Source organism: Drosophila persimilis, unplaced genomic scaffold (assembly GCF_003286085.1).
Source record: "Drosophila persimilis strain 14011-0111.01,24,50 unplaced genomic scaffold, DperRS2 tig00000431-arrow-pilon, whole genome shotgun sequence".
Lineage (NCBI taxonomy): Eukaryota > Metazoa > Arthropoda > Insecta > Diptera > Drosophilidae > Drosophila > Drosophila persimilis.
Genome location: NW_020825312.1, coordinates 1,899,609 through 1,921,236, shown reverse-complemented (window position 1 = coordinate 1,921,236; position 21,628 = coordinate 1,899,609). Strand labels below are relative to the sequence as shown.

General features: G+C 39.7%; 1 protein-coding gene across 13 annotated transcripts in view; it reads right to left on the bottom strand.

The window, feature by feature from the left end:
- Positions 1 to 5,473: 5,473 nt before the first annotated feature.
- Positions 5,474 to 21,628, bottom strand: part of LOC6596041 (gamma-aminobutyric acid receptor subunit alpha-3) — a 46,909-nt gene continuing 30,754 nt past the window's right edge. For 5 of the 13 annotated variants that reach the window (XM_026989511.1, XM_026989513.1, XM_026989509.1 and 2 more), the window contains exons 10-18: positions 20,678 to 20,760; positions 19,530 to 19,667; positions 17,726 to 17,878; positions 14,788 to 15,002; positions 12,640 to 12,690; positions 10,192 to 10,824; positions 6,968 to 6,970; positions 6,294 to 6,404; positions 5,474 to 6,229 (exon numbers count right to left, since the gene is read on the bottom strand). In XM_026989511.1, the coding sequence (XP_026845312.1) occupies positions 6,083 to 6,229; positions 6,294 to 6,404; positions 6,968 to 6,970; positions 10,192 to 10,824; positions 12,640 to 12,690; positions 14,788 to 15,002; positions 17,726 to 17,878; positions 19,530 to 19,667; positions 20,678 to 20,760 (1,534 nt within the window). In that variant the 3' untranslated portion in view covers positions 5,474 to 6,082. Of the gene's footprint in view, positions 6,230 to 6,293; positions 6,405 to 6,967; positions 6,971 to 10,191; positions 10,825 to 12,639; positions 12,691 to 14,787; positions 15,003 to 17,725; positions 17,879 to 18,863; positions 19,017 to 19,529; positions 19,668 to 20,677; positions 20,761 to 21,628 lie in introns of all 13 variants that reach the window. The other 8 variants (XM_026989519.1, XM_026989520.1, XM_026989514.1 and 5 more) reach the window with 7 other exon arrangements.

The window sequence follows — 21,628 nt, the reverse complement described above, 5'->3', positions numbered from 1 at the left end:
AGAAGTGACTCCCCCTCCACCCAAGTTGGATGGCTGGCACCTGCTTATCTCTGTGTAATATGAGAAATTCCCATTCTTTGCCAGTCATTACAGGTGTGATTCGTAATGCTCCATGAATTGCATCTAGAAACGGTTTCATATACATATGTATACATATATATTAGATGTACAAAAAACCCCCCCACCCCCTCTCCGCGTTATAGCCAATCTACCAAAATGCGGGGGAAAAATCAACAATTAAAAACACGCAACTTGTCCATTTCTGTGGAAAAGCGTTGTGGGCCAAAAGCGAATGGCGATTATGTAAATGATTGATTTCGAGTCCGGAGCGGGTTAGGCTGTACTTTTTTTTCTGCTCCGACTAGGGGTGGCTAAGGCTAAGTCCTCTGTCCTGCGTCCTCCGTCTCTCGTTGCGGTTCAGCGCTTTCACGGTACGCGGTACGCGGCGCCGTCTCCCCCGTAATAAACAAACATAATGCTCGTAATATCCTTATAATGGCACCAGCGCTAGCACCAGCACTCTCCGGGGGGATTATTATTACTATGACGCGTCCTGCAAGTGTGGGAACTCTGACAAACAATTGCTGTTGGTTATTATTAATTTTTATTTGGATTTCTTTTCGGCCATCGCAGCAATTAATGCTCGCACATATGTGTGCATGGAGAAAGACTAATTGCCACGCCTCTGAAGGCTTCAAAGGCCCTAATTTGGCAAGTTCCTTGTCCCAGTCCAGTCTTTCCACACCTCCCATATACCCATACACCCACTATAATTCGATGTCCCTCCTGCATGCAACTCCTGGCGCCACGTCGCGAAGGGCCTGGGAGCTGGGGGACTGGGGCGTTGCATGTGTCGCGTACTCATATAGAACGAGTATATGGAAATTCCGTAATGACAGGGGCGTAAAACCCACGTGCCCACGTTCAGTTGTGGTCGAGTTCAGTGCTCAAGCAATGATTGAGTTTTATTGTTGATTGTTGAACCGAGATTACAGGTTGTCTCATACAGGGTGAGTGTTGAATGTGGCAAATGGGTGCTGTTTCATAAAAGACTTTAAAACACTTTGTGTAGCTAATCGATGAAATTTGTATTTCTATTACTTTAAATGACAGATCTTAAGTCTATTCTTCTGCCATTTGCATTGGCCCTTCGACCTTTACTTCCGTCATTTGTAGTTCATCGGCTCAAGGATCTATCACATGTTATAGGCGATAGACCATCAGCTGTTTTCGGACTGTGTTCCTTTGGTGCTCTCTGGGACTGAATGACCCTGACATAAATATTACCGAAGATCAATCCATATGTTTTCCCTTTTCCACCCGTCGGATAATTGTAACGTATTTTGTTCCCTCCCAAGAAATTGAGAGAATTGTTTTAATTCTCTCTGTTTAAGGGGGAGATTATTACCTTTTGGGCCACTTAGTCGTAAATAATTACAAGTGGCAAACGACAGAGGCAGAGGGCACTGCTGCATTCAGCCAGCCTAGCCTGTTGGCCAACTCAAAAGCAGGTAGAACTCGGCCAGACCCCTGGCTACAGCATTTTACCGCGTGCCATCATTGCCGGCTGCTGCTGCTGCTGCTGCTGCTCCCCCTGCTGCAGGTGCAGGAATCAACGAAGCGAGTCGCTGAACCACAGTCGGAGACAGAGACAGTTGTACTCGGATCGGGGCGGAAGGAAGCTGTTGCGCGGGTCAAAACACTTGTCCTCGTTGGCCAGTTCCGAGTTTGAGCCCAAGGCGGGAACCTGTTTCTGTGCATCGTAGGGCCAGCATGCTGTTCGAAACACCAGCTCTGCGAGAGCTCGTAGCCCCAGTCGCAGTCCCAGTTGCATTTGCAGTCCCAGTCATTCAGTTGTCATACAATGGGCAGGTTGCTTCTCATTTTAGGGGTTGTCTGTCTTAACGGCAACTGGCACTGGCACTGCCTCTGCGCATGCGCCTGTGACTCGTGTGCATTGACCTGAAAACAGAGCGCGCCTTTTTCGTTTCCTTTGCTGTCGATATAGGGGTATATCAGCGATAGAAAGGCCCACAGATGTTTAACTGTTGGGGGATACTTACTTGGACAAATTACAGGTACTATTGCTATCGTTTTCCGATCTGGTGTGCTGTTTTGTGATTTCATATCTAGGATTCCCAAGAAGTTTTACTAGTGGAAAGGTTTCGAGCTTCCGATCTCTGACTTACCCCTCCCATCCCTCAGTATTGTATTCAAATTAAAGACAATTTTGGCTCAAGTGTATTGAATAATTTTGTTGTTGTTTTTGTTCTGGTTTTTTCTGGTTGAGACGAGACGATCTTTATTAATGCGAAGCTGCTTTATTTCGGTTTCGGTTGCTTTTTCCATTATTTCTTTTCAAATATTCTGTCGTTTATAACTATCATATCATATCGTTTTGCATTTGGTTTATGTATGTTTCTGGTGTATTTACAGGATGTTCGTTTTGTCGATGCAATGTTAATAAATTTGTAGATCTTATTATGCCTATGCTCAAGGTTTGTGCATTATAAAAAAAGTTGCTATTATTATTATTATTAATTTATGTTTGCATGTTGCCCGTTGCCTGTTGCATTGCATGGTTTCATTTCGGTTTCGGTTTTTTTGTAATTGATCTTTAAGAAATCTACTTGTATGTGAAATAAATTTGAGAACTTAAACTGCTCTAATGCTCTCTACTCTTTGACAATTTCATCCTTTCATCCTTCCATTGTTTTTGTTTGTTTTGTTTTGTATATTTTCTTTTATAACAAATTCTGCCTATAAATAGCAAATATATTATTCATAATGAAAATTATTTTATTCGATAAAATTATTAAACTAGTGTATTCGTTTATGTTATTTATATTTACAGTATTTTCTTAGCATTACAAATTATAAAGCTTTTCGATATTGAGAATTTAAAAAGTGGTTTTGAGTTGAATCTGCTATTCTGCTATTCTGTTATTCTGGACTTCTGCTGAAATCTAGATTATAATTTGCTTACACAACTATTTTATTTTTTATTTGAATTTTCTGCTAGTTTTATTAATGCTTCTTGTTAGTGGTTAGTGGTAGATCTTCGCCATTTAGATGTATGTATGTATGGTATGTATGGTATGTATAACGTTTATCGTTTTACTGGTCTTTGGTTTAGCTTCTACTTCGTTTTTGTTCGTTTTTATCAGCAGTTTAGCTTGTGAGGAGTTTCGAACAGAAGACAATCCCGAACTGAAATCTCTTAATGGGGCGCACATATACATATACATATCCATATAGAAGGATCTTATGGGGCACTCTCGCTCTCTATTCATAATAACTCAAACAGTGTTTCGCTGGAAACCATCTAACCCTCTACATAAGTAATCAAAAAATTGTTCTAGTTCTTTTAAAGAAGGCACCTTTCCTTTCCTTTACTTTCCCCCAAAGCGGTGGCTACTGGTGTTCGGATTTGGTAGTCCAAAACGAATCGAATATACATACCTATTGTTTTTTTTTAGGGATCTATCTCAATCGTATTGTATTTGTACATTTCTTACATTGGCCACACATTCAGCAATTTCCCATTTCCATTCCCATACCCATTCCTATCGCATTCCTATCTGACTCAATACTTTTTGCAACAAAAATTGTTCTCTTTTTGGACGCCATGAATTGGAATTTATTATTTATATACCTTCTATTTTTGTTCTGTTCTATTTGTGGCTCTTATAAGCAGCTAAGCATACAAAAAAGGCTCCGAATTCTTCAGCATTTTTCCTTTTCCTTTTCATTTGCATTTTCATATCAACGGGTTTTCCCATATTTCAGTTGCGTTCTCATTTGTTCAGATTACGTTTTTGGTTTTTATAAATTGCAAAAAGATTGTCCTTGTCTTTGGGTTCTTCTTCTTCCTTTAATTTTAGCTTAGTTTCTTTATGTTTGGTTTTTTTTTCTTTTTTTATAAATGAGAGAAAATTGCGCAGAACTTGCAAAACGATGCAAAGAAAAGTTTCCAAAAAATCTACAAATCCCTAAAGTTATAAATTTATATATTTGCAAAAAGCATTTGGTGTATACGCATGTTGTTGTGTTATCTATAAGTAACATTGTTTAAACAATTGGTAACGGTGGCCCTCATTAACCTGCTCTCAATTAATTTCAATAAAATTTCGTATGCAAAGGTTTTCTTTTGTTTAGTTTTTAGTTTTTTAGTTTTTCGTTTGCTTTTTGTGTTTGTTTATCACAAGGTTTAAATTTGGTTTAGGTTCAAGTTTTAAGTTGTGCTTTTTAAGGTGTTTTTTTTGTTTTTTTTTTTGTTTGTTTCATACATTTTTGTTTAGTTCTTATTAGTTCTACAAAGACTTGCAGGGCATTGGTGTTTGTTTTGGTTTGACATACATTTTATCTAAAATACTTGGGTGTTTATTTTGTGAGTGATAGTTGGGTTGGCATATGCTTCATAGCTACTTATGGGAGCTTTATAGAGTTTTGTCTTCTTTGTCTTACATTTGATGTAAATATTTCTGTGTCTGTATGTGTGTGTGTGTATGTGTTTATGTGTTGCTTTGTTAAAGGTTTTCTTCTATTAGCTTTGATATGTATTTTAATAAAATTGTTTAGGCAATTCCTGTCGCTACTGAAAAATCGAATGCTTCGAATGATGCGAAAAATAATTCGAATCGAATCTACTCGACTCGAAACTCTGGCAAATTACAAAAGAAATTGTGTGTGGCCTACCCTAGGGTGTTTCGATGGCTTACATATTGTATGTGGGTTTTCGATCCCTTTTAAAGCATACTTTTGTGGGCTCTGTGGAAATGGTATGTATGTATGTATTTCACCTACAATTTAGTTAGTTAGGAAAGCTTTTTCTGTGGTCTACTTAGCGGCGGTATTCTTTTCTATAAATTTCATATGAGAGTAAAAGAGTTCTCGGGTTCATAGATCGAACATTTATTCAAAAAATAATCAAAATAAAAACAATTATAGTAATAACATAATATAACGAATAATCTCTGTGATGATTAACAATTTGGGGGTTTCCTTTTTTTGGGGGGGTTGCCCTTTGACAGATGCGGAAGCATTTCAACAAATCAAAATGTAATTTTCCCTTGATAATAAATATCTGACTAGAATTGTAAATATATGTATGCATGTATGTCTATATGTATGTATGTATGTAGGTATATAAATATGTATGTATGTAGGTCTGTACGTTTCGGACTACTCGAGTAGGTAAAGCCTTAAAGCTGTTTTTTTTGGTTGGTATTTCCGTGTTAAGTTTCATAATTTCAAAGTTTTTTATTTAGGCTAGGTCTTTTATCCTTTTCGGTTTTTTTTTCTTCTTGTTTTTTGGTACTTTCAGCATGAATTTCTTTGCTTAATAAATTGTTTAAATATTTATATTACAATTTCTAGACAGTGTTCTTGGTTTGTTTCAATTTGAACTAATGCATTTTCGAGCATATGCAAAAATTTGCCATTTAATTTAAAGTTTTGTTTACTTGTTTTGTTGTGTTTTTTATTTAATTTTTGTTTCTACTATTTAGAAAAAAAAACAGGCAGTCGAAATTGTTTCTTTCGTATGTTTTGCTCATTTGCTTTGCGTAAATGTAACTCTCTTTCGTTTATTATATATTTAATTTAATTATCAACAACTTATTCATTCAACTTTGTTTCCCTTTTTTTCTTTCTTTTCCTATTCATTTTCGTTTTCGTTTTTCCCCCACTAACAACTCAGTTTAAACTAATTCTCCTCATTTTGACGTATTTATCACTTGGTTTTGTCATGTGTTGCTGTTGCTGTTGCTCTGTTGCTTTGTTGCCATTTAAAGAATAATTAATTGGTAATTAGATGTACTTTGTGTTTCACTTTTTGTTATACATATTAAAATTAAATGACTTTGCAAGGCCCTAGAACTTAGTAAACGATTACTCCTGAACTCCCAAACGTACTCGTGGCACGAACGAATAACGATTACGTCTCCGGACCTATGTATTCCCGTAGCTCTGCAATTTAGCGTGTCGTGTTCCAGCATATCTATGTATGTACTCGTACTCGTACTTTTTAGTGTATGCTGTATGCATTATCATTAGGCAGCTTATTTTGCTTTGCTTAATTTTACGAGAATCCTTTGTAGTGTACAAAGAAGAATACCAGGAAAATGGCATAAGCAGTTGGAAATGTAATTCTAGCGATGACATCGATTGTCTTGGCCACTCGTATCGGATGCGGTGGCTCCTTTTTGCGCACCTGGACGAAGCATGTCTGCAAAACGGAAAAAATGAAACAGGTTTAGTATCCCTCTATGGGGGGGTGGACCATCTCTCACCTCTGTGGCACATCCATTGTTTGCAGAATGGGTGCACGGACTGTTGCTGCCGCCGCAGGTGGTGCAGGCCACAATCTCATTCGGAGCGCCAGCATCTCGCCTCTTCTCGCCCTGATAAACGGCGGTAAATTTAAAAAACTTATTCGTTAATTTTGATTGACCCATGTGGAGTGTGTGTGATCGATCGATTGATTGATTGATTGGCAAACGAGTTTACATGACAAGTTTACAGTTTAAATTACAATAAAATTACAAAAAGGAGTTATTTACACACACACACACACGCACATCAATACACATACGAAAAACAAACGGAAAATTTGTTGGAAAATTGGTTGAAATGTTGCAGTTGCAGGTTACAGGGTTACAGGGTTTTATTGGCGGTTGTTTGCATTTCGTTTTGCAAAAACCCAGCAAAAAGCATATATAGTTATATTTATTTATTATACGTATAAAGTATATGAAAAAAGTAGAAAAGAATATTTTTCTTTATTAAAGTTCGTTAAAATATGTGGCACAAAAGTTTAATTCGAAATTTAACAAACAAAAAGTTCTACAAAAAAATTGATTACAAAAGCGCTTGAGAGACATAGAGCGACTCTTTTTTGTTATTTTTTAACTACGAAATTAATTTGGAAAAAATATTCATAAGCCGTCTTTCGGTCAATACTTACGGGCTGTTGTTGTTTTGTTTTGTTTTTTTTTTATTAATATTTGCGTTCGATTTTTGTGTCAGTGGCAGCATTTGAAAAAGCAAAAAAGAGCAGATTCGCTTTTAGTTTATTGAACTGGACCCCACGCAGACATTTGATTAAATTTATTGAATTTATATAGGTTTATTTTTGAAAACAATTCTAATAGTTTCTTTTTTTCTGAACGCAAAATTGTTGAATCTTTTGTTATTTGTTGAAGCTTTAGCAATTTTTGTATAGAATTTCGTATTTCGATTGACATGAGAATGGCATGAGAATTTTGCTGTGTTTTTCTTTTATTTTTTGTTAGTTTCTAGTAGGATGAAATTATAATTGGAGCAAATGAGATGAGAATCGAAATTTCAGTCAAAAAAATACTTTAATTATGATTGTGGGAGTAGTTTCTGTATTAAATGGTTAATTGTGTTAACTGATTGTTCTGTGTGATGCGGAATGTTTTTTCTTGGGAAATGATTGGTTATGGAGTACATACAAGGTTTGAGGTTTAAGGTTTAAGGTTAAAGGCTATTGCTCGATAGTTCTTTGTGCTTTCTTTCTATTGTGTGGGTGTGGGTGAGGGTTAAAGCGTGCTTAACATCTAAGAGGGGGTGGGTAGTGGATAGATACCAAGCTAATGTGTTCTGTTCGAGTGAGTAACACAACAAAGCCTTTAGATCTCGGTAGGAGCTTACTATATACAGCACATCGAAGCAAGGATAGCATGAATAATTTTTAAATAGTATTTAAACCTTATCTTACAGTGGAGTGGAGTTTATGCCGACCTTCCATTCAACAAAAGAACAACAAAAATATACCCAAAAAAATTCTTTACACAAAAATATTTGAATGTTATTTCAATTTCATATAAGTATTCCGTGCTGCCGTGTTTTTTTCCGTTTCTGGTTGGTGAAAAGTTTTTGGGAAATTTGCAAGTTGCATAAAAACGTCTTATTACTGCACAGGCACAGTGTTGGCGAGAGTTGTGCGCATAATTAACATCAAAAAATCGTGGACATTATAAATAGTCCTTTCGGTCGTAGGTTGCAGGACGAGAAATTAACTGCGTCCGCTTGAAAGTGCGAGTATGCTGCAATTTATTGCACCTAAGAGGAGCACGTCCCGAGTTGCATTTGAGACACACCAACGAGAGAATGAGACTGAGAATGGGCGGGATTTGGCCCAGAGGCCGAGAGAGGGAGACAGAGAGATTGTGATGGAGATTGGTGTGGACCTGGGGTCTTTGTTTGCTGGCTACTGACTACTGGCAACGTCATTTGCCGAGTGCACAGTGGGGAGGGCGAGGTCCGTTGGGAGTCAGGAAGCTGTTACTTAGGTAAGATGTATTATGCGGGTGTGTTTAAGCAGCCGGGCAGCCGGGCAGCCGGGCAGCCGGATAGAGTGGCTGACCCAAATACAACACGGTACCTGTGCCAGAAGTTACTTCTCTTCTCTTCTCAGATTTCTACAACAAAAAAAGGAATGCATTGCATTTCCCGTAACAAATCGTGGAAATGGAATCTTTCGGGAGAGCGGATCTAGCCCAAATATAATTGGGTTTCAGAAGTAATACTTACATATGTATTATATGTATGTAAGTGGCCCCTCAGCTGCTTTCTGGCGAAAACCAAAAAAGCTTATTCTGAAAATTCGGAACTCTTGAAAAATGTATGCCTCGAAGAGGCTACGTACTCTGGGCATTTACATACTCGTACTCGTACTCCCCTCAGAATTTTATAGAGAACTTTTGCAGCATTTCCATACGAATCCCAAGAGGGAGAATGGGGGAAATGCGAAGTGCGGGATGCTCGAAACTTTTCTGTTTAAAGTCCTTGTGCATCCTTTCCAAGAATTTTTCGACAATTATGATGCATGCAGAAGCACGCCCCTGCCCCCGTCTCGTTCTGCCCCACAATCTTGGCGTCCATTTGTTTGTGTTTCATTTTCGTGTCGTTGGTTTTCCGTTGCTCTCGGGCTCATTACGGTATTTTCCACTCTGGCTCTCTCATGAATAATTATGTTGTCCTGTTGCGGCCCCAGTCATCCCGTCATCCCGACATCCCGGGCTGCGGCTCTGCCAGTGTCCTGCTCGCTGCTGTAGGGTCCACCTGGCCAGGCGCCAATTTAAACGCGTGCCCCATTTTTAATTTACATGTTAATGGTGGAAAACATTTTCCCAGCCACCTTGTTGTTGATTGTCCCTCTGCTGCTCCCGCGGTCCCTGTGGCTCCTGCACCTGTTCCGGCTCCTGCTCCTGCTCCGGCACCTTCTATTGGGTGGTGTTCCGTTGCCGCTTCTGCTGCTGTCGGAAGTCGTCGTCAGCGTGCCAGAATTTTCCCCATAAAATACGAATAAGTAGTTTTGCTGGAAAACGGTCTCTCTCTCGCTCTCTCTGTCTCTCACAGCATGGCCACTTGAGTCGGTTTTATTTGCTTTACGTTATATAGGGGCTCCGGCTCTTGCTCTGGCTCTGGCTCTGACTCTGTTCTGCATTCTTATCAAGATGATGATGATGGGTGGGCTGGGACTGGCGCTGGTGCCGGCCCACTGTTTGCCCCCGGCCGGCCGCCTCTTGTGATTGGTTTGATTTGGCTGAACTCTCTCCAGCGGAAGTTTAATGATTTATGCGATTGCAATTGTTGGCGGAGGGGAATCTTGATAGGAGATGATTTGTGTGAGGATAGCCGATTGAGGAATATCTTCAGAATAAATTGAGGCATTCTCCAGCATACATTTAAGGTGTTAAATGACATTCTATTCGATTCCCTAATTGCTCCAGCCACTGTTTCCCGTGTCCTCTCATGTCTAATGCAGTTAGACATCAGTTGCTGTCGCTTAAATTTTGCGGAAAAACTTTGAGTCGGCACTTGGGTGTGTGTTTTGGGGTTCTTTGAGTGCATTTGTGTGTATTTTGGCAAAATGGCAATCAAAATAACCGCAGGCAATCGAATTCAAAGAGGGTGGGGGCTGCACAATGGAGCCAGGGATCCAGGGAGCCAGGCAGCGATAACTTTCTGCTGACTTTTTCTTTGGTCTTTTGTTGTTAGTTCTTTTCCCTTTTTACACTGTTATGGTTAGTTATTTGTTGGTTGTACAACGACAAGAACGACAGGCACAAACGGGTTACGTTTTGGGGTTTTTCTGGTTAGTCTCGGGTGGGTGCAGAGTTTTCCGCTCTCCGTCAGAGCTCTCCGTTCTCATGTACTCACAGTTTCCATCATGCCACCGCACTCGCCATAAACCGAGGCTGGGGAACTGGAGCGGGATGGCTTCTTTCGTGGTGGCTTCTGCGGCAACTGCAACATTTCCATGTCCTGCTCCTGCCCCTGCCCCTGCTGCTGCTGCTCCGCCTCAGTCTCCGCCTCGATGCGCACCACCAGAGCCGGGGTGCTGGTGGCCACCGACCGACGCAGCGAGGACGTGGTGCTCTCCTGCTCCTCCTTCTGATCCTCCTGCTGCTCATCCTTGAACTTGACCTTAGTAGAGCCAGCTGTGCCACTGGCTCCACCAGGCTCCTCATAGATGTGCTCGATGGTCACTCCACCCCCACCAGTGGCGGCCGTTGGCGACGTGGATGTGGATGGACTCCTAGCCGCCTTCCGCTTGATGGATCGAGCACGTATGTTTTGCACTGCCGCCCCAATGATGCCGCCATGCGCCTCCTGCCAGCGCATGCCGCCGCCGAAGAACTCCTCCACAGCCTCCACAGTGCGCGGCGTGCCGGGCGTGGCCGCCGACGAGGAGCCGGCAGCCGGGGTGCCCGCCATCGACATGCCCGGTGTGGCTGCGGCGCTGGCCTTTTCGGAGGACAAAGCAGCATGAAATTCTCGATCGATTATATCCTATATTGGGGCAGGCAGGCGGGTTGTGGTTCAGTGGGACGGTTGGTGTTGGGGTTGGTATAAAGTGAGAGTATTGTATTCTTTATTGTGGATGTTTTGTGGTTTATCGAGAAGATATGGTTCGGAGAGAGAGATCTTAGTCGGAGAAAATTGAAGGCCACACAGCGGCATTTGAGTTAATCGCACGATTCAAGGCAGTATTTTGGGGTTTCTTTAGGATATTTCGGGGTTCGGTTAGTAAAATCGTATCCAATTCTTGTAATGCAGTCCCACAGACAGACACTTGTCCCACGCACACTACATTTTGTTGCTCAAACTGATATTCGTGCTAAAAGTGGTTGATACAGATGCCATGTGTACATATGGGTATGTATTTTAGTATGTATATTTAGAGAACACAACGGAATACAGAGAATGCACCACACAAATGCTGTAGCAAAATGCACTAAAAACTATACGCCTAAACAAAAAGCTTTCAAGCATACGTACATATACATACACGGAACAGAACACAGACAGCACATAAAAAATATTTGCACTTCAGCTACAATTTGGTAATAGCATAAATAATATTGGCCAACACTTCCGGCAATGGCACTGGCACTGGCACAGGCACAGGCACTGGCACAGGCACTGGCACTGGCACTTGCAGTACTCGTAGTAGTACGTATTTTTTTTTTGTTTTTTTTGGAGCAAGGCAAGGGCGTGTCATAAAATGAATAAAAAGGGAACTTAATTTAAATTTATTATTTGATTTCTTTTTGTGGCAAAGTTCATGTACTAAAATTAAAAATGAAATCAAGGGCGAATAACAAAATTGATTCATAGCCGAATATATATAGTATATATTTCTGTTTAGTATATTTTTTTCGCAAAATACTTGTTTTTTTTCGCTTTTTTCTGTCAGAGTTTGCTCTCGTAACATTTTTCCCAATTGTAAGTGACCTTAAAGTGTGTTTTTAACATATAGAATAGATCTTTATATGGAGTTTAGTATGTTATATGTTGCTGTTGCTGTTGTTGTTGTTGTTGTTGTTACTGCTGTTGTTGTTGGTTGGTTGATTGGTTGTTTGGTTGTTTGGTTCTTGTGGCTGTCATTTGTGTGTGTGTCTGGATATTCTTCAATAATAATAATCATACGAAGCATATCGGTATGCATTGACTTTGCTGTCGGGTGTTTAAGTACTTTAAGTACATTACGATTCGGTTATGGTTAAATGAAATCAAGATCTATATATGTAGGTATAGGTAAATAAACACTGGAAATAATTAATGTATTAAGTATGAAATTATATACATTGAAAGCGAGTGCGAGTCTACTAGTAAATTATTTAAGTTTTAATCATAGTTATTGTTAATTTTATTTGGTCTCCCATTTGGCTTCCCAAATCAAATAATGAACCAAAGCAATGTTTCTTTCTGGAAACTAAAAAACCAAAAACCAAAATCCCAAAACCAAAATCGAAGTCGAAATTGAAACAAAACTTTCTCAATGCATTTTCATCAAAGCGAAATTCGCATGCCATTTGTTTTTCATAAGTTTTTCTTGGGTTTACTTTTCGCCGACTGGAGAGGAAAAGTACAGGACTTGGGGGCTGGAGTTTTACAGGGTATTCGGTATTCGGTTGTGTGTGTTGTGTGTTTCTGTTGTTGCTGTTTGCTGCTGTTTGCTGCTTTGATTTGATTGTTAGTTTTTAAGGGGGTTTTTGTTCAGTTTTTGTTTGGTTCTTGTTTGGTTTGGTTTCTTAGAGGGATCGGATCTGGGGGGCGGAGGAGTGGGCGGAGTGGGTGCATGAGTTGTGGTTGATAGCTTACCAAAGGACTTGCAAGAATTACTCCGATCCTGCTTAGTACTGCTGGAAGACGCTGCAAAAATGTACACAAAATAATGTTCATACTCAAAACACACTTTAAGTTTGGTTTGATTGTCATTTTTTTGTTTGGGTTTTAGTTTTCTTTTCTTATTTTTTCTTATCTTTTCGGTTTTTTTCTTTCTTTTTTTCTGAACTGTTCATTTCACACTTAACGGCTATTTTGAGAAGAAATTAAATTTTCTGGTGGTTTTAGCTTCGAATATTCGCATATCACAAAAATTGGGAACAATGTTTTCGTTTTGGCTTACGTCTTTCGGTTCTCTTTTTTTGTTGAGAGAGGATTTTTTTATTTTTATTTATAAATTTTTGTTTATGAATGAATTATGGGTTTGCAATTGGAACTGCTTGAGTGGCGTATAACTAGAACGATGGTTGCTCTGATTGTTCCGATTTTGAGGTAAATCGTAAATCGATTGAGGTAAATTTCAATCAATATCTCTTGGGAATAGGCCACATTTCCATAACAAAACTCCAATTGGGTGTCGAAAACTTTTGAAACACATCAAACGAAAATAAAATGCTTAACGTGCATTAGTAAATGTTTTATTCTTAGATTGAAAAAGTGCCTACACAAAAACAAAATGCATATTTTATATAATTCACTTTTTAGTGGAAACCTTTTCTTTTGTTGTTTCCGTTGGTTGTTGTTGTTATTGTTGTTGTTGGTGGGTGTTAAATAAAGAATAAATATACATAAATGAACATACATACATACATACCTACCTACTGGCATGTAAAACGCTTCAATTAATTTCTAATTATTATTCATATTCATATTATCTTTTGATTTAGTTTAAATATTTGCAAAACTAATTGGAGATGAATAAAACGCATTGTTGGTCGCACGAAACAATTGTATTATACAACATTTATAAAGAAAGATACAAAAGAAATGATCAAAACAGAACCGAACCGAACCGAAAACTAATGGGTTTCAAAATGAATGCAAGAGAAACGTTGAACACGTCAATGGGGTTTTGTCGGACCTCGAACTGAAGTTGGCCAGTTCCTTGTTGGGTTAATAAAAATGCAAAAAAATAATAAAACCGATCATCAGCACAATAAATACACATACATTGACAGTTCCCTTCAAAAAGGACACAGGGAAACAAAACAAAAATCAATCAAATGTGTGTGTGTGAACCGAAAAATCAAATCGCAAGATTCATTTCAAGTCGCTGCTGGGCTTAACTGATTTTTCTGGGTTTTTTGGTTTTTATTTGGATTTTTTTTTAATATTATGACACACAAATTTACGTTTATTATAGTTGAAAAAAAAGTTCATATACAAAATGCTAAATTGGGATAGTCGGGATATGAACACAAAGTGAGTTATTATAGCGAGCATTTTGTTGTTGTTGTTGTTGTTATTGTAGTTGTTGGTTGGTTGGGGGATATCAATGCTGGTATGGATTATAGATAGAGTAGTTCTAGTAACTAAAAACCATATATACTTAATCGAAATCAGAAGGGACAAGTACAGTACAGAGAAAAGGGAACGTAAGATAGACATTGATGGAAAAAATAGACAGACAGAGATACAGAGATAGAGAGATACAGAGATAGAGAGAAAGGGAGGTGGGACTCAACACAATGTGACAGTAATCGAATTGATATTGGTATTGACTGAAGTTTCATATATATACATGTATATGTATATATGTATATTTGGTTGTTTCTGGTACGAGTATGACTTTTGGGATCAGGTGTTTCTTGCTTCTTAAACAAAGAGAGAACAAATAACTGGTTTAACTTATACAAATGTTTGTTTTTTGTTGTTGTTGTTGCTTTTGTTGTTGGGGGGTGTTCATTGTGTGTTCTGCTTGTTGTTGGTAGCTTGTTTTTTTATGTTGGTTTGTTTCAATGTTATTTTTGTTGTTGTTTGTTTTTATATTGTTGGCTTTTTGTACGCTACGCTCATGTAAAATTCATATTTAATTGCTTTCAAAATGCATACGAAATTAGCTTTTTTTTGTTTTTGTTTTTTTTTCGGGGTTGGAGCTTTCCATAGCGCCATTAAAGGAGGGGACGACTGGTACTGGTACTGGTTCTGGGTGTGTGAATAAAATTAAATTATTATTTAATTTACCTGTGTTACGGGATTCTCGCCCGGCCGATAGACGACGTTGTGCAGCGGCCGCTTGCGGCCCACATAATTGACGCACACGAACTCCAGCAAGGAGGCGTAGATGAAGCACATGCAGACCCCGTCCCAGACGTTCATCGCCGTTAGATTGGAGACGACCGGCAGAGTGCTCCGGAAACCGTTGGAGGTAGTGAAGAAATTCAACATGGTTGTCACGCCTGCCATCATCATCGTCATCATCATCATCATCGTCATCATCATCATCGTTGGAGATTTTCGAGATTGTATGTAGATTGTAGAGAAAGTTGCATTAGCCATTTGACACGTAATTGGGAAAAGCATTGCATACTTAGGGGCGGAGAAATGTGTGGCATGGACTGGGACAGGGGCAGGGACACGGCCAGGGACAGGGACAGGGACAGGGGCAGGTTAGTTTGTTCTTTGGCATTTAGTTGGGCTTTGTAATTAGTTTGCTGGCGTATGTACAAAGGTTTATAATTTGAGTTTAATGGTCCAGGACTCAGGCAGGACAGGAGGAGCTCTAAGCAATTTTAATATGTGGTTTTAATTGTTCGGAATATTGTGCAAAAGCTATAGAAAGTAAACAATACTACAAATTCGATGAAGGGGAAATATTGAAAATATAATTACGACTATTATTTCATTTCGAGTGGAATGCATTTCGTACTTTTGCATTTTAAAATACATTTTCAATTATTTTAATTGGTTTTATATTGTATGTATATTGTCTTTGTTTTTGTTAGATTTAAAGTGCTATTAAAGTATCGGATATTAGTGTATAGTTATTATTTTGTAAGATTTTCGGTTGAGCGATTTCCAGAGCAGTTTTTGTTTGAACAGGCTTTCGATCATCAATTTCTGTTAATTTCTGTTATATCTTTTTATTTCGATTCAAATATTTTCATTTTAACCATTAATTATCTTCTTTGGAATAGTGTTCTACCTTTGTTTCATTAATCAAAGGGTTTTGTTCGGGGTTCCTTTGTTTTATTGCATCGCCGTAATGCAATTAATCAGAGCAGGGTAAAGCCTTGCATTTATTGTTAATTATTCTGCTCATTCTCCTCGCCCAACACAAAAATGCAATTCACAGATGGAGCCCTGGAACATGGGACACAATCAATCTTAATTGCCTAATTAGTTGCGTCAACAATTTGGTAACTGCTCTGGCTCTGGCTCTAGCTGAGAGCTGCAACATTTTACTGTACTGGCGTGGCATGCTACAAGAAGCACTTGCAGCATTCGGTTGGTTGCCTTCACGACCCTCATCGATTTTCAATTTGCCTTCGCTTTTCCAGGGTGTGCCCTTCCCCTTCTGCCTCGATGGGAAAATCTCAACGCTGCACTCAACTGCTCGGATGCTTGGGGGAGCGTTTGGGGAGCGGAGCCCGAGCGGGTCGCAAATGAGGCAGGAAGATGCTGGGATGCTGCGACTTGCCGAAGCTTTGATGCCAAAAAACTGGAACTGGATCTGAATCTGGGAGTGCATGCCGTGTCAGCACTTTGACTAACAAAATGCCATCGCTTTCTGTCAGCCATTTCGCCATTTTTTGACTGTTTATTTATTTAGACGCTTTTGTTAGTGGAATATGGACTGATTGTGTTTGCAGATAGATTGAGCAGACAATGCCAGCCACCAAATTGAATTAGCCAGCGTTCCACAGCAATTTGAAATCACGTACAGTCTTAAGCTCTCTATAATACTCTCGTGTATCCACTTTCTTTGGTCTGCAGTTGGCATTTCACGCACAGAAAGCACGGAGAACACAGAGAGCAGAACCAGCAGAACCAGCAGAAGCACTCTGGTGTGCATTTTCCATGTGGGCCATATGGCTTATGCATAAATCATCGTGTACTCGTATGATGTGGCCAACTCTCCACGTCATCGTCATCATCATCTCACAGACGAGGGCACAGGCCACAGGGCACAGGACACTAGGCACCAGGCACCAGGCAGCTGGCAAAGCAAATACCAGGAAATAGCCGTGTCCATGTCTTGGTTCGTGTCCAGGGGCAGGCTGCCAACAACATCTGATGGCTGATGGTTGACATTCCCTTTTGGCTTAGCCTTCTTTCTGGGTTTCTGTTTTTCCTGGGTTTTCTTCCAACGCTTTTGCTCGGAGATAGCGCATAATAATTACATTAGCCCTACCGCAGTGTGTGTTGGGGATTTGACTGTTGTGCCTTGGTCTTCTCTAGTGGTTCGCTTTCTGAGCCCATCTCTATCCAAGTCATATCTTTGTTCTGCCATCGTGCAGTCACCTGTGATTGATTATTCTTATATATTTCTTATTTATTTATTGCACGTTTATGGTCAATGATTTTATTTAAGCATGAGAGAACCTTAATTAGCACGATCGATGTAGCATGATCGAGTGCTTTTGTCGGTTCGTATACCAAAGCTCTTCCACGGAAATAAAACTCCAGAAAATCTGCCTAATTTAAGTAAAAGAATGTCAAAGATTCATGCAATGCAAAACTTCTCAGAGCAGTTGGGGCTTACTTGTACCAAAATACGTGTGAGTGCAGGAATAGTCAGAGAATACAAATGAGAGAATGAGCAAAAAATGAAACTAAAGGAACCAAAGAATCTGTCGGATGAGTAATGGATTAAAACTGAAACAACAAAGGGAATCGCATCCGTTTAAATGTAAGGGCTAGCATACTCGTATGTTAGTTGTTTCCGGATAATACGAACCCAGAACCTAGACTAGAAGAACTCTATAATTCATACTCTCTTTGCTGGCCAATTGTCTCTTGTGGTTAAATTTCGACTAGGACTGCGCCTAAAAATGCTAAAATGCATTTCACTATGGATTTCGTTTGTATTGGAAGACTACGATTTCTGTATATATTTGATTTTGTTTTTGTTTGGTTTGGTTGTTTTTTGGTTGTTGTTTGTTTTGTGGTTGCTACGTACCGATCATAACCCGGGCTGGGACTGCATTCCATTCCAGCCAAAATGTGATAAACGACGAGGTGACCAATATAATGCCAGGTATGAAAACGGTTGTGAAATAATACGCACGATCACGGGTAAATGTCAACTCGACCTGTAGGCAACTGTAATTACCTTTAAGAAACGAGGGGCCGAGAATTATATAATTCGGCCAGAGGTTAACGCACACGCACACACGTACACACAGACACACAGACACAGACAGTGAGAGTGAGAGAGACAGACAGTAGGAGACAGAAGGATATACATAAATATGTAGATGGAAAGAACTAGACAGATAGACAGATAGAGAGAGAGAGAGGGACACATCCATATATATGTATGTATGTATGTAGGTATAGGTTATACATATATCCTAGCCTAGCCTAGATTATCTATTGTTCAGTTGTTGGCTTCTTCTCTTCGCTGAGCTGTACTTCTGGATAAGAACTATACAAATGATAAGATTGAAAGAACTGAAATCGTGGTATTCGATATAACGAGTAAAGAGTAACGAGTAACGAGCAACGAGCAACGAGTGGTGTTTGGGGGGCTGGCTTTCGATTCGGGTGGAGTTTTTATTTGAATTTGAATTTGAATTTGGATACAAGGAAGCGAAGAAGAATCCATGCAGAAAACCTTACGAGCATATTATGTAGCTAGCATATGTATATATGAAAACTGAAACTTGTGTGGGCTGGACTGGTGTGCGCATACTTTTGGTGGGCACTGCTTGGCTACTAACAACTATTGTAGGTAGTACTTGGTATTATTACTTGGCATTGAAATGGAATGGTTGTTTTGGGGGCGGGTGACAATCAGAAACAAAATCATAAGGTAAGGTTGTACAAATTACATTACAGAAGGGCAATGGCAATCGAAAAAAGGCAAATTCTACGATAGGCAAAGGCGCAAAAGTAAATCAATTCTCAATGGTAGACAAAATTGATTGTTTCTTGATTTATTTTCTTAAGAATACGAGTATATATATTGGTTGTTGGTTGTTGATTTAGTTTGAGAGTGTGAGATATATATATATATATATAGAGAGAGAGAGCGAGGGGTAAAAATTGTTTATGGATTCATTATTTGTTGGTGTTGGATTTTTGGCGTTTGTTACCTATCATCGATCTAGCTGGCACGGCATTCCATTCTAGCCAGAATGTTATAAAGGACGACGTCACCAATATAATGCCAGGTATAAAAACGGTGGTGAAATAGAATGCACGATCTCTGGTAAAAATTAAATCGACCCTAAGACAGCTGTAGTTCCCTAGGGAGCATTATATATAGGTTTTTGATTCGGTTGTTGGTTGTTTTTTGTAGCGTTTTTGAATAGTGGGCGAGTGGAAAGGTAGACAAAGATTATACCATTAATAATTATCGTTTTCGTTTTGTTTTTACTTTTTGCTAATAGTATCATAATGAAAATGAAGCTGCCAAAGCCGAGGTCTAGCCGAGGTCTGAGACTACGGAACGGAATGTAAATCAAGACAAGAATAAGTTCAAAAGCCAAGCCAAAGTAGGGTTTACTAAACTGAGAAGGTCCATATAAAAGAAACCTACATACAAAATACATATTTATATAAAACGAATCATAAAAACGTCTTTTTGTAGGAAAGAAATATCATTAGACCAGAAAAATACTACTAAAAGTACTACATATCCGATTTCTCAGTTAATTGTTCTTTTGTGGCCAATATAACATAACTAACAATATAACTAAAGAATATACGAATACAGATACAGATACAAATTTGAGGGCATGGAGCCACCGAGGACTTACCTCTCCAGCTGTTCTGATCGCAGGGTGTTGTTTGATTCTTAATCAAGTACGCATTCAATGTGGTCAGCGATGGACTTTTCCGCAGAGTATCCTCATCGTTTTTCCAAACATACTTGATCTGTGATTCCTCGTAAGAAACTGTTTGTGGGATGAAACGAAGAAGGGTTAGAGCCAATTCGATTACAATCTCAGTACCCCGCCCAATATACTATATGTGTGTATCTGTGTACTCCCCAAGTAATCCCTTCATTAATTAATGACATTAATGTACTGCCTGGATGGGGGTTCTATTCTCGTACGCCTCGCTAGCACACACACACAAATGCACATTGTCGAAGACATATTTGTGTGTGGGTTCTAGAGTGGGGGTTGGAGTGCGGAGGGCGGAGTAAATTAAATCATATTTGACAAACAAGCCACGACAAGGAGCAGCAGGCAGCAAAAAGCAAAACACTTCGATGTTTCCTCTAGCAGATGAAAATCTCGGCAAGGCCCAGTCACTCCTCAATGGCCTGCCTGCCTGCCTGCCTGCCAGCCTCTCCAAAGTAATTTACGATGTTGCTCACGTTCTTGTGTGGGGAGGGGGCGTTGACGGGTGGAGGAAACAAACCGGAAGCAACTTTCGGAAAACAATGCGAAAGACAAAAGAGCCTGGAAAAGCGTTGCTGGTGAACATCAAACGAGACTTTCTGTCTCTCTGTCTGTCTGGCGGGTTTGGCTATGTGGCAGGCAGTCAGTCAGCCTTGTTAGTCACTTTGTCAGCTTTTGTCGTTTAGCCTGCCTGCCTGCCTTCACCGCCACTCACCGCCTCTTGTTGCACAACACACAGAAACACAGACAGACAGATGCAGATACAGGCAAAGATTTCCCTCGAGTGGCAGTCAACACGCTCTGCCTTTCCTCAAGAACCACAGTAGTGTTGGGGCTGTGGCATCTACATCAACAGCATCATCATCATCAGCATCAGCGTCAGTATCTTCAGGTTGATTTTCAACACTTTGCCATTATTTTCATATTATTTACACATTCTTTCTCTCGACTCAGTCTTCTAATTTGATTTCTTATTCAATTATTTGAGGTATGACTTTATTTCCTGTTTAATTATTGGAGTAGGAGTGTGCTTCGTTTTGTTTTTGTGTGAAACTTACTGCTTTCCATGGAGAAGGAGCACTTGGGATCATCGAATGGAAATATGTGTAGGCTGCCCTGACAGGATAAAATCAGATGTCGTCTGGAAAAAGAGAATTGGATAATATTAAAGGGGTTTGGTGGAAGCAAAACAACTATTAAAGCTCCTGTTTTTTATTTATCTCAACTGCCTTACACTGCCGGCCAATTCATAAATCATCTTTGCCTTAACCTGTGATGGCATCTTTGACTCGAATCTATCATAAAACATTTGGACCTTATAATTCCTTGGATTTCCCCTCTGGCTTCCATTTCATGCTGCTTGTCTTTGCCACTTAATAGCACGCTTTGTTCTGCCAGCATCAATTCATAATATTCCCTATTCTCTTTTCCCCTCTCTCTCTCTCTCTCTCTCGCCCCATTTGGAGCAAGTTTTTCCAACATTTGTTCTTGTTGGCCATGCAAACAGTGGGGATCCGGCCAGAGCAGGAGAAGGAGAAGGTGCAGGGGAAAGTAAATGGCAACTGCAACTTATTTTAATTGCTGGACGACACTTTTGCGCTATGCAGTCAATTGGAAAAGTTCTGTTGAATTAAAAATGTAGACAAGTCGGGGAAAATGGGAACAGAATCGGAAGGGAGAGAGAGAGCAGTAGGGCTGGCAAAATGAAGACAAACATGAGCATCCAACAAATGTTGGCCATATACTCGTACTCGTATGTATGCAATATGTTCTGCACAGTGCTCTGTTTTCTGTATGTGTGTGTGTTTTTTTTAGCAGCATCCCGGAGAAGGAAGGAAGGCAAACAACATACGAGTACTCCTCGTACCAGTCGGGGGTTATATTTTTTCCACCTGTTCAGGTAGGAGATGGGATATTTTACCTGGCCAAATATTTGCATACATTTTTACATTCTACTCATATTCTGGCACGGCGCGCCGGCCGCCCCATTTCTTGTGCTATTTTTCATT